Genomic DNA, 13,212 nt, shown 5'->3' with positions numbered 1-13,212 from the left:
GCAGTGTGGTAAAGGGGGGAAATATGTGTACAGTTCTGTGTGTGCTATGCTAAGCTACAGTTAGGGTTTCTAGGGCTGGTGTTAGTGGTAGCTGGGCTATGCTAAGCTACAGTTAGGGTTTCTAGGGCTAGTGTTAGTGGTAGCTGGGCTATGCTAAGCTACAGTTAGGTTTATAGAAGCAGGTACCCACGTGCCATCTCCTCATTGGTTATACCCACGTGGGTGATTGAAAGACAAACTGTTTTGCCGGTCGTCGTGGTAATACTATGAAAGTCTAGATGCCAATCACCATATAAATTCAAAGATGATAAATCATGGAAGGAGTAGAGATGACTAGAAACTATTTGGTTGACCGTTTTATGTGTGGATTAATTGTCAGAGTAGAGGACCTTGTGCATTTCAGGTAAAATAACAACTCAATGTTTATATCCCAGGACAAATTAGCTAGCAACAGCAAGCTAGGTAAATAGAACAAATTAGCTAGCAAGTGCACGGTGGCGCACGCGCGCCAGCCGGTTTGGGTTCCCTTTTAGGGTTTCTAGGGCGAGTGTTCGTGGTAGCTGGGCTATGCTAAGCTACAGTTAGACAGAGTTTCTAGGGATAGTGTCAGTGGTAGCTGGGCTAAGCTAAAGTTAGGGTTTGTAGGGCTAGTGTCACAGTGGTAGTTAGGCTGTGCTAAGCTACAGTTAGGGTTTCTAGGGCTGGTGTTAGTGGTAGCTGGGCTATTCTAACCTACAGTTAGGGTTTCTAGGGCTGGGGTTAGTGGTAGCTGGGCTATGCTAAGCTACAGTTAGGGTTTCTAGGGCTGGTGTTAGTGGTAGCTGGGCTATTCTAAGCTACAGTTAGGGTTTCTAGGGCTGGTGTTAATGGTAGCTGGGCTATGCTAAGCTAAAGATAGATAGGGTTTCTAGGGCTAGTGTCACAGTGGTAGCTGGGCTATGCTAAGCTACAGTTAGGGTTTCTAGGGCTGGTGTTAGTGGTAGCTGGGCTATGCTAAGCTAAAGATAGATAGGGTTTCTAGGGCTAGTGTCAGTGGTAGCTGGGTTATGAGAGATTTCAGAAAGACAGATACACACACACACTCTCTCTCTTGCTCTCAATTCAATGGGCTTTATTCGCATGAGAAACATAGCACTGTCTCTCGCACTCTCTCTATCTTTCCCCCTCTCTCTCTCTTCAGCCTGTGTATGTGGTTGACTACTGGGAGTGTGTGTGTGGGGGGGTAGCAGCTCAGGGGAGGTTTTAGTGCTCTGTGTTTTAATCACTGGTTTTATCTCTCCCCTGTCATTAAGATAAATGATATGAAGGTGGCTATCCAAGTCTCCAATATTCCACGCCCAGGGCGTTTGTTATACTAGGGGTGTGTGCTGCGTGTGCCTGTCACGTTGACTTATGTGCTGCCATCATATCTGCTATTTTACCCATATATTTTATTATTATGTAACCTATTACATTAGAGCTTCTGAGGGCTGTTTTCCATAAGAAAGCGCACAGCTGCTGCTCAGTGGACCTGTCACCTCATTCCACACCCACCCGGTGTGGTCTGAACCAGCCCTGATACACCCAGCGTTATCCTGCTACCTTAGCCTTTCAGAACCACACATTATCACCTCACTTAAGTTGCGCTGCTGGAGTGACTCACCTCCATAAGCTTTGCTTGTTGTTCTTCTTTGTAAACAAACACGTGTGACTGTCTCAAACTGCTGTTTTGGGAAACCCAGTACCGGTAAGCCTCATAATGAAGCTTGTGCTGGACCTTGTGCACATGTTGACTGCAGGTATTTATTTAAAAAGTGCTAATATTCAAAGCCCAAAAAGTGTAATTTACCAAAATGCTAACAACTACTAAGGAATCCTCATAGGATGCTAACTAAATGCTAACAACTACTAAGGAATCCTCATAGGATGCTAACAACTACTAAGGAATCCTCATAGGATGCTAACTAAATGCTAACAACTACTAAGGAATCCTCATAGGATGCTAACAACTACTAAGGAATCCTCATAGGATGCTAACTAAATGCTAACAACTACTAAGGAATCCTCATAGGATGCTAACAACTACTAAGGAATCCTCATAGAGGATGCTAATTAAATACTAACGAGCGCATTGCAAACATTTTGTACAGTTTCTGACCTAAACTATACAAGTAACTCCCAAATGCTACTCAGTTTGCTACGCTAAAGGAATATTAGCCAGGCTCGTGATCCGCGAGGGGATACTCTGCTGTTATCAAGAGAATACTTGATTTTTGGGCGAAGCTACCACTTCGCCAGATAGCTCACTAGCTACTAAATTAGCAAATCAAAAACACAACTGCAGAGCATTTAGCACATTCTAGAAAGTTAACTTAATAGTTATAAGATATCTAGCTGGCAAACATTTAGTTGTGAATTCCAGTCTGAAAATTAGATCACCTGGCGCGTGCTGCACGACAGTGAGAGACTCACAAGCCTCCGGTCTCGTTATTGTGTGCTTATAAACAAACACCACGTGACAGGGAACTATCGTAAGCGTCATAATTATGTGACAGATGAAACGGAGAACACAATGTTCTTTATCTCCTAATGTATTGCACAAGTTGACTGAAGGTATTTACTTAAAAAGTAGCTACAAATATTCAAATGTATAGTTTCAACGGTATTGGAAAACCATCCCGTGGCTTTTTCCAAATACCCCGGTATACGGTATATACGTTATACCGCCCAAACTCAGTTATAGTGGAGTCACATTATAGGGAGATCATCAGTGGACTGATCTAGCTACATCAGTAATCTATAGGCTAGATTAAGATTTAGAATCGGGGCCATGTCTATGGTCATCGAGGCGAAGCCTTGAAGGAGAGAGAATTAGTGATGGGGGTGAACATCACTGTACCTGCATCAGAACTCCAGAACTTTCACTTTATAACTCGTTGTCCATATTATTTTTTAATCGGGAGCCAATTTGTTTTCAGCACATTTATTTCCATGACTGATCATGGAAGCAGACATTTGGTGAGATATATGTCTGGAACATCGAATCGCATACAGAGTCAAGAAAATTGCGGTGTTCATTTTTTTTGATTTAGTGTTTGTCATTTTGACTAAAATATCACCATGTCACATTTTTGTCATTTGAAGGATTTAGTCTAGTTAATATTATTATTTTTTCACCTTTGTTTAACCAGGTAGGCTAGTTGAGAACAAGTTCTCATTTACAACTGCGACCTGGCCAAGATAAAGCAAAGCAGTGCGACACAAACAACAACACAGAGTTACACATGGAATAAACAAACATACAGTCAATAATACAATAGAAAATGTCTATATACAGTGTGTGCAAATGAGATAGGATAAGGGAGGTAAGACAATAAATAGGCCATAGTGGCGAAATAATTACAATTTAGCAATTAAACACTGGAGTGATCGATGTGCAGAAGATGAATGTTCAAGTAGAGGTACTGGGGTGCGAAGGAGCAAAATAAATAACAGTATGGCGATGAAGTAGTTGGATGGGCTATTTACAGATGGGCTATGTACAGGTGCAGTGATCTGTGAGCTGCTCTGACAGCTGGTGCTTAAAGCTAGTGAGGGAGATATGAGTTTCCAGCTTCAGTGATTTGGTAATGGTACCAGGGTCGCGTTCCGTAGGCTACTGGTAATGGTACCAGGATCACGTTCAGTAGGCTCCTGGTAATGGTACCAGGGTCACGTTCCGTAGGCTACTGGTAATGGTACCAGGATCACGTTCAGTAGGCTCCTGGTAATGGTACCAGGGTCACGTTCAGTAGGCTACTGGTAATGGTACCAGGGTCACGTTCAGTAGACTACTGGTAATGGTACCAGGGTCACGTTCAGTAGGCTACTGGTAATGGTACCAGGGTCACGTTCAGTAGGCTACTGGTAATGGTACCAGGGTCACGTTCAGTAGGCTACTGGTAATGGTACCAGGGTCACGTTCAGTAGGCTACTGGTAATGGTACCAGGGTCACGTTCAGTAGGCTACTGGTAATGGTACCAGGGTCACGTTCAGTAGGCTACTGGTAATGGTACCAGGGTCACGTTCAGTAGGCTACTGGTAATGGTACCAGGGTCACGTTCAGTAGGCTACTGGTAATGGTACCAGGGTCACGTTCAGTAGGCTACTGGTAATGGTACCAGGGTCACGTTCAGTAGGCTACTGGTAATGGTACCAGGGTCACGTTCAGTAGGCTACTGGTAATGGTACCAGGGTCACGTTCAGTAGGCTACTGGTAATGGTACCAGGGTCACGTTCAGTAGGCTACTGGTAATGGTACCAGGGTCACGTTCAGTAGGCTACTGGTAATGGTACCAGGGTCACGTTCAGTAGGCTACTGGTAATGGTACCAGGGTCACGTTCAGTAGGCTACTGGTAATGGTACCAGGGTCACGTTCAGTAGGCTACTGGTAATGGTACCAGGGTCACGTTCAGTAGACTACTGGTAATGGTACCAGGGTCACGTTCAGTAGGCTACTGGTAATGGTACCAGGGTCACGTTCAGTAGGCTCCTGGTAATGGTACCAGGGTCACGTTCAGTAGGCTACTGGTAATCGATCAGTTGGCAGAGGAAAAGAGGGAGACGTGGTGGCGTTGTCTAGAAAACCTGTATATGAAACACAGTGAGAAAAGTGGGAGGGGTTGAGCGTGACTACAAATTCAAAGACAGCCTACTTTTCTCTAGATTACTCAAGGGAGAGAAAAACATAGCCAGACTGTTGTTTTACTACTAAACTCAATGCTGCTGTTGTTTTTTTAATTTTGTAAAGCAGCTTGTGTTTCTTAACCAGCCAAAGGGTAGCTAACTAGAAAAAAAGCAAGTGCGGTAAAAGCAAGAGAGTCGCCTGTGTGATGTGTACACTATAAGCTGTGCCTGTCTGCCTGACTTCACACTCATCGCTTGCTCCCCTGCAGCTCACCAGCTGATGTAGGCTGTATGTGCTGGGTGTGACGTGTCCTTTCCACTGCTGAATGCGCTGCACATCTGTGCTGCTAATATTAATTGAGCTTATCACTGAAAAGCGCTCAATCGTTCCAGAAACTCTTGTCCAGTCCACTTAGTAGTCTGATTTTTGTCATAGAGATCATTTTCTCGTCTCATTTTATATTTTTTTTCTGGGTCTGTTTTATATTATAGTCAATATTTTTGTTGATGAAATTAACGCTGTCGTATCGGCACCTAAGTATCGTATTGTGAGGTCCCTGGCAATTCCCAGCCCAAGAGCAAATGAGATGTTAGTTGCTCGAATGTCCACCCATAGCATGGAGAACATACATTATTAATATGCATGGGCATTTCATTATTATAGATAATGAACAATTTGCATCTCATTAGCATGGAATTAGTATCAGCTCACTCATGAACTGGTTCCAGTCCACAGGTCGTACTGGTAGGAACCTGGTCTGATAACACTTAATTGAAATTCATATCACACCCTCGCCACATGTAATTATCTGTAGTGGAAACTCGGCCTGCATCAACCCATATGAGAGAGCTGGTGATACGTATTAGCCTATATCACATCGTTTACACATTCGTTTGATGGATTTAGCTTAATCTGTGCCATGGAAATTCTAAATCATGAATCAAAATGAAGCTATTTGGCTACCCAGTCTAAAGCAGTAGGACTATTGTTGAGGGAATGGTGAAACAACTGCAAGAATGCATAGAATAAGATGTCTGGGGGCGGCAGGGTAGCCTAGGGATTAGAGCGTTGGACTAGTAACCGGAAGGTTTGAAAGTTCAAACCCCCGAGCCAACAAGGTACAAATCTGTCGTTCTGCCCCTGAACAGGCAGTTAACCCACTGTTCCTAGGCCGTCATTGAAAATAAGAATTTGTTCTTAACTGACTTGCCTCGTTAAATAAAGATACAATTTAAAATAAATTTTAAAAAGGGTGTATATTAAAGTTAACTGGGTTTTTAGGTGTAATGTATATCTTCTTGCGTGATGGAATAATGGCGCATTCTTGTGGGTAGAACTTCACAAACTGGCAATGATAGTTAAAGCTCTTCTGTGTGAGGCAACTGATCATTAGACTTCTCCTACGCTGTTGTCCATGTTTCACGCTACGCCGACCAGGTAAGTCTCCTCGCTCCTTTGTTGGTTTAAGCAAGGAGTACTTCAGTAGTTTTGTAGACTCATTTCCTTTAACCTAACTCAACACTCTGTCTCTGTCTCTCTGACGCTCTGTCTCTGTCTCTCTGTCTCTCTGTCTCTCTGTCTCTGTCTCTCTGTCTCTCTCTGTCTCTCTCTGTCTCTCTCTCTCTCTGTCTCTCTGTCTCTCTGTCTCTCTCTGTCTCTCTCTGTCTCTCTGTCTCTCTGTCTCTCTCTCTCTCTGTCTCTCTCTGTCTCTCTGTCTCTCTCTGTCTCTCTCTGTCTCTCTCTGTCTCTGTCTCTCTGTCTCTCTGTCTCTCTGTCTCTCTCTGTCTCTCTCTGTCTCTCTCTGTCTCTCTCTGTCTCTCTCTGTCTCTCTCTGTCTCTCTCTGTCTCTCTCTGTCTCTCTCTGTCTCTCTCTGTCTCTATCTGTCTCTCTGTCTCTCTGTCTCTCTGTCTCTCTCTGTCTCTCTGTCTCTCTGTCTCTCTGTCTCTCTCTGTCTCTCTGTCTCTCTGTCTCTCTGTCTCTCTCTGTCTCTCTCTGTCTCTCTCTGTCTCTCTCTGTCTCTCTCTCTCGCTCTCTCTCGCTCTCTCTCGCTCTCTCTCGCTCTCTCTCTGTCTCCCCTCCACAGCAAATGGTGATGAGCCTGCGCGTTTCAGAGCTGCAGGTTCTTCTAGGTTACGCGGGCCGCAACAAACACGGGCGAAAACATGAGCTGTTAACCATGGCCTTGCATCTCCTGAAAGCCGGCTGCAGCCCCGCCGTGCAGATGAAGATCAAGGAGCTGTACTGCAGACGCTTCCCCACCAAGATGGGCTCTCCCTCAGAGCTGGTCCTGCCCGGACCACACTACCCTGCCTCGGGAGGAGGGGGCACAGCCGCCCTACCTGCCGGCCTCAGCCAGCTGGCGTATGAGGGCCACGGGCACGGGGGAGTACCCTCGCCGGCTGCCCTGCTGCCCATCTCGTTGCTGGGGCCTGGCAAGCATGAGCTCAGCGGGCTGGCGCACCACCTGCCCACCTCGGCCACCCTGCATCCGGTGCACCCAGACGTCAAGCTGCAGAGGCTGCCCTTCTACGATATGCTGGACGAGCTCATCAAACCCACCAGTCTAGGTAAGGGTGTCTGTGGGTGGCTGGTGTCTGTGGGTGGCTGGTGTCTGTGGATTGGTATGTGTAGTGTTGCAAAACTACCGGTAATTTACCAAAGTTACCGGAATCTTCAGTAATTTTGGTAATTAACAGATAATCTATGGTAACTTTGGTAATGAATACTTGAACTTAAAAAAAATGTATTCATAAATAGCATTTATTTGTTATATATCTGTGTCCATATTGTCCAATAGTTTCTAGTAGATAGACCATATGGTTACAGAGAAAATAGACTAATTCATGGAAAAAGCATCTAATCAATAACGGTTTTCTTTTTATTGACTCTGCAACTCTTCTATTGACCCTTTTCACAACTTCATGGTTGTTCGATCAATTGGACTGTAAAGTTCCCAAATGTAAGGAGACTCGCGGATTTTGCCGAATGCTTTCTAATGATCCAAAGTCACGCTGTTGCTACTGCCTGTAAACACACAGTCCAGTTCAAAGTGAATGATGACAGGCCCTACTGCCTGTAAACACACAGTCCAGTTCAAAGTGAATGATGGCAGGTCCTACTGCCTGTAAACACACAGTCCAGTTCAAAGTGAATGATGGCAGGTCCTACTGCCTGTAAACACACAGTCCAGTTCAAAGTGAATGATGGCAGGTCCTACTGCCTGTAAACACACAGTCCAGTTCAAAGTGAATGATGTCAGGTCCTACTGCCTGTAAACACACAGTCCAGTTCAAAGTGAATGATGGCAGGCCCTACTGCCTGTAAACACACAGTCCAGTTCAAAGTGAATAATGTCAGGTCCTACTGCCTGTAAACACACAGTCCAGTTCAAAGTGAATGATGACAGGCCCTACTGCCTGTAAACACACAGTCCAGTTCAAAGTGAATGATAGCAGCAGGCCTGTGTGGCAAATGGCTTATTTGCATGAAGGCCTACTGAATCACTGATTGGCTATGGTGCTCCAGTCTGTGTCGTCTGGACAATAGGTTTTATTTACTGCAGTGTTAATTGTTCAAATGCACAGCTGTTTTCCCTCTATATATATTACTGTAGAATTTTCACAAATGCTAATGAAGTGGGAACATCTGAAAATGATCATATCTATGTGCTTATCAGTCCATTTAGAAGCAGGCATCATATTCTTACTGGGGGCGTGTATGAACATATTTTAACAAGAATTCATTGTTGCTAAAACGGTGTCAGTTCCACGTTAATATAATAATGATTCATGCTCTACCAACTGGGGGCCAAACGAGACCATACGGTGCCATACAGAGCCATACGGGGCCATACGGAATCCATACGGAGCCATACGGAGCCATACGGGGCCATACGGAGCCATACGGGGCCATACTGAGCCATACGGGGCCATACTGAGCCATACGGGACCATACTGAGCCATACGGGACCATACTGGGCCATACGGAGCCATTCGGAGCCATACAGAGCCATACAGGACCATACGGGACCATACAGAGCCATACGGGGCCATACGGGGCCATACGGGGCCCTACGAGACCCATACGGAGCCATACGAGACCCATACGGAGCCATACGAGACCCATACGGAGCCATACGGGACCATACGGAGCCATACGAGACCATACGAGACCCTTACGGAGCCATACGGGACCATACTGGGCCATACGGGACCATACGGGGCCATACGGAGCCATACGGGACCATACGGGACCATACTGGGCCATACGGGGCCATACTGGGCCATACGGGACCATACGGAGCCATACTGGGCCATACGGAGCAATACGGGACCATACGGAGCCATACTGGACCATACGGAGCCATACTGGGCCATACGGAGCAATACTGGGCCATACGGAGCCATACAGAAATATTTTTAGGCCTCCTAGGCTGTGCATCCTCTGTCTAAGTAACCTATTTATAATAACGTGTACAGTTGCATCTCAACACTGCTCTTTATTTTGAAATGTCCCGTTCTATTAGATATGCAAATGCTGCATCACACCCCACTGCACCTTGTATGAGAAAACACCTCCCCTTTCAACCTGCACCAACCTCCCTGCAAATATATGGAAATGTCTACATTTTCCTACATTAGCATTTTGATGGAGTAGGATACCGGATTGTGATTCATTTGCCTCCGGTTGCATGTACAAACACACTGCCCACAACACTGTCCTCTCGCCACATCTCTCCTCTCTCCATCGCTCTCGTTTTTGACGTGCTGTGTTGTGTGATGAAATCCTACAGCCATATACACCTGTGCCTACAAAACACATCCCCCCCGTCATGTGACTGTTAGGCACACACACACACACACACACACACACGCGCTCCTCCACACAAACTCTTACCAAACCTCATAAAAAAACAGTGACCCATTAAAATAAATAATGCATTTCAACCACACGTGTCCCCCAGGCAGAGAGAACAGCCCGAGGTAGAGAATGGAGCTGCTTTCAGTCATTGAAGACCTGATTCCTTCCCTGCACGGTGTGGTAATGAATTATCCACAGCCGGAGTTTTTGAGGAGATGACCCTCTTTATCCTAATAATAATGGCAGGACAGTAATGAAGCAGCTTGATTAATTCATTTGCCTTCCCAGACGGACCGAGGGGAGCCCCTCTCTCTGTTTATCTATAGTTATATTCCTCTCTCTCTCTCCCCCCTCTCTCTCTCTCTCTTCCCTCTCTCTCTCTTCCCCCTCTCTCTCTTCCCTCTCTCTCTCTTCCCTCTCTCTCTCTCTCTCTGTTTATCTATAGTTATATTCCTCTTTCTCTTTTCATCTCTAGCTCTATTCCTCTCTCCCCTCTCTCTCTCTTCCCCCCCTCTCTCTCTTCCCCCTCTCTCTCTATTTATAGCTCTATTCCTCTCTCTTCCCCCTCTCTCTGTTTATTTATAGCTCTATCCTCTCTCTTCCCCCTCTCTCTCTTCCCTCTCTCTTCCCCCTCTCTCTCTCTTCCCCCTCTCTCTATTTATTTAAAGCTCTATTCCTCTCTTCCCTCTCTCTTTCCCCTTTCTCTCTCTCCCCCTCTCTCTCTTCCCCCTCTCTCTCTCTTCCCCCTCTCTCTATTTATTTAAAGCTCTATTCCTCTCTTCCCTCTCTCTTTCCCCTTTCTCTCTCTTCCCCCTCTCTCTCTCTTCCCCCTCTCTCTCTCTTCCCCCTCTCTCTGTTTATTTATAGCTCTATTCCTCTCTCCCCTTTCTCTCTCTTCTCTCTCTCTGTTTATCTATAGTTATATTCCTCTCTTCCCCCTCTCTCTCTTCCCCTCTCTCTCTTCCCTCTCTGTCTCTTCCCCCTCTCTCTGTTTATCTATAGCTCTATTCCTGTCTCTTCCCCCTCTCTCTGTTTATTTATAGCTCTATTCCTCTCTTCCCCCTCTCTTTCTTCCCTCTCTCTTCTCTCTCTTCCCCCTCTCTCTCCTCTCTCTCTTCCCCCTCTCTCTTCCCACTCTGTCTGTTTATTTATAGCTCTATTCCTCTCTCTTCCCCCTCTCTCTCTTCCCTCTCTCTCTCTTCTCTCCCCCCTCTCTGTCCCCTCTCTCTGTTTATTAATAGCTCTATTCCTCTCTCTTCCCCCTCTCTCTTCCCTCTCTCTCTCTTCTCTCTCTTCCCCCTCTCTCTCCCCTCTCTCTTCCCCCTCTCTCCTCTTTCTCTTCCCTCTCTCTCCCCCCTCTCTTCTCTCTCTTCCCCCTCTCTCTTCCCTCTCTGTCTGTTTATTTATAGCTCTATTCCTCTCTCTTCCCCCTCTCTCTTCCCCCTCTCTCTCTCTTCCCCCTCTCTCTCTCTTCCTCATCTCTCTGTTTATTTATAGCTCTATTCCTCTCCCCCCTCTCGCTCTCCTCCCTCTCTCTTCCCCCGCTCTCTCTCTTCCCCCTCTCTCTTCCCTCTGTCTGTTTATTAATAGCTCTATTCCTCTCTCCCCCCTCTCTCTCTTCCCTCTCTCTCTCCTCTCTCTCTCCCCTATCTCTTCCCCTCTCTCTCTTCCCCCTCTCTTCCCCCTCTCTCTCTCTTCCCCCTCTCTCTGTTTATTTATAGCTCTATTCCTCTCTTCCCCCTCTCTCTCTTCCCTCTCTCTTCCCCCTCTCTCTTCTCTCTTTCCCCCTCTCTCTTCCCTCTCTGTCTGTTTATTTATAGCTCTATTCCTCTCTCTTCCCCCTCTCTCTCTCCCCCTCTCTCTCTCTTCCCCCTCTCTCTCCCCTCTCTCTCTTCCCCCTCTCTCTGTTTATTTATAGCTCTATTCCTCTCTCTTCCTTCTCTCTTCCCCCTCTCTCTCTTCCCCCTCTCTCTCTTCCCCCTCTCTCTGTTTATTTATAGCTCTATTCCTCTCTTCCCCCTCTCTCTCTTCCCTCTCTCTTCCCCCTCTCTCTTCTCTCTTTTCCCCCTCTCTCTTCCCTCTCGGTCTGTTTATTTATAGCTCTATTCCTCTCTTCCCCCTCTCTCTCTTCCCTCTCTCTCTTCTCTCTCTTCCCCCTCTCTCTCCCCTCTCTCTGTTTATTTATAGCTCTATTCCTCTCTTCCCCCTCTCTCTCTTCCCCTCTCTCTCTTCCCTCTCTGTCTCTTCCCCCTCTCTCTGTTTATCTATAGCTCTATTCCTGTCTCTTCCCCCTCTCTCTGTTTATTTATAGCTCAATTCCTCTCTTCCCCCTCTCTTTCTTCCCTCTCTCTTCCCCCTCTCTCTTCTCTCTCTTCCCCCTCTCTCTCCTCTCTCTCTTCCCCCTCTCTCTTCCCACTCTGTCTGTTTATTTATAGCTCTATTCCTCTCTCTTCCCCCTCTCTCTCTTCCCTCTCTCTCTTCTCTCCCCCCTCTCTGTCCCCTCTCTCTGTTTATTAATAGCTCTATTCCTCTCTCTTCCCCCTCTCTCTCTTCCCCTCTCTCTCTCTTCTCTCTTCCCCCTCTCTCTCCCCTCTCTCTGTTTATTAATAGCTCTATTCCTCTCTCTTCCCTCTTCTCTCTCTTCCCCCTCTCTCTCCCCTCTCTCTTCCCCATCTCTCCTCTCTCTCTTCCCTCTCTCTGTTTATTTATAGCTCTATTCCTCTCTTCCCCCTCTTTCTCTTCCCTCTCTCTCCCCCCTCTCTCTTCCCCCTCTCTCTTCCCTCTCTGTCTGTTTATTTATAGCTCTATTCCTCTCTCTTCCCCCTCTCTCTCTCTTCCCTCTCTCTTCACCCTCTCTCTCTCTTCCCCCTCTCTTCCCCCTCTCTCTCTCTTCCTCCTCTCTCTGTTTATTTATAGCTCTATTCCTCTCCCCCCTCTCGCTCTCCTCCCTCTCTCTTCCCCCGCTCTCTCTCTTCCCCCTCTCTCTTCCCTCTGTCTGTTTATTAATAGCTCTATTCCTCTCTTCCCCCTCTCTCTCTTCCCCCTATCTCTTCCCCCTCTCTCTCCCCTCTCTCTTCCCCCTCTCTGTCTTCCCCTCTCTCTCTCTTCCCCTCTCTCTGTTTATCTATAGCTCTATTCCTCTCTCTTCCCCCTCTCTCTTCCCCTCTCTCTGTTTATCTACAGCTCTATTCCTGTCTCTTCCCCCTCTCTCTGTTTATTTATAGCTCTATTCCTCTCTTCCCCCTCTCTCTCTTCCCCTCTCTCTCTTCCCCTCTCTTTCTTCCCCCTCTCTCTTCCCCTCTCACTCTGTTTATCTATAGCTCTATTCCTGTCTCTTCCCCCTCTCTCTGTTTATTTATAGCTCTATTCCTCTCTCTTCCCCCTCTCTCTCTTCCCCCCTCTCTCTTCCCCCTCTCTCTCTTCCCCCTCTCTCTCTTCCCCCTCTCTCTCTTCTCTCTCTCTTCCCCCTCTCTCTCCCCTCTCTCTGTTTATTAATAGCTCTATTCCTCTCTTCCCCCTCTCGCTCCCCTCTCTCTCCCCTCTCTCTTCCCCCTCTCTCTCTTCCCCCTCTCTCTTCCCCTCACTCTGTTTATCTATAGCTCTATTCCTGTCTCTTCCCCCTCTCTCTTCCCCCTCTCTCTGTTTATTTATAGCTCTATTCCTCTCTCATCCCCCTCTCTCTCTCTTCCCCCTCTCTCTCTTCC

The 13,212-nt window shown here is 46.7% G+C and overlaps 1 protein-coding gene across 1 annotated transcript in view; it reads left to right on the top strand.

Annotated features, from left to right (window-relative positions):
- LOC139411734 (E3 SUMO-protein ligase PIAS1-like) overlaps positions 1-13,212 on the top strand; it is a 91,645-nt gene that overhangs the window by 39,753 nt on the left and 38,680 nt on the right. The window contains exon 2 of the mRNA XM_071158417.1: positions 6,732-7,215. Within this exon, the coding sequence (XP_071014518.1) occupies positions 6,732-7,215 (484 nt within the window). The remainder of the gene's footprint in view (positions 1-6,731; positions 7,216-13,212) is intronic.

Source organism: Oncorhynchus clarkii, chromosome 6, assembly GCF_045791955.1.
Source record: "Oncorhynchus clarkii lewisi isolate Uvic-CL-2024 chromosome 6, UVic_Ocla_1.0, whole genome shotgun sequence".
NCBI classification, from domain to species: Eukaryota; Metazoa; Chordata; class Actinopteri; order Salmoniformes; family Salmonidae; genus Oncorhynchus; species Oncorhynchus clarkii.
Note: the sequence above shows the minus strand (reverse complement) of the source record. Positions and strands in the feature narration are given on the sequence as shown.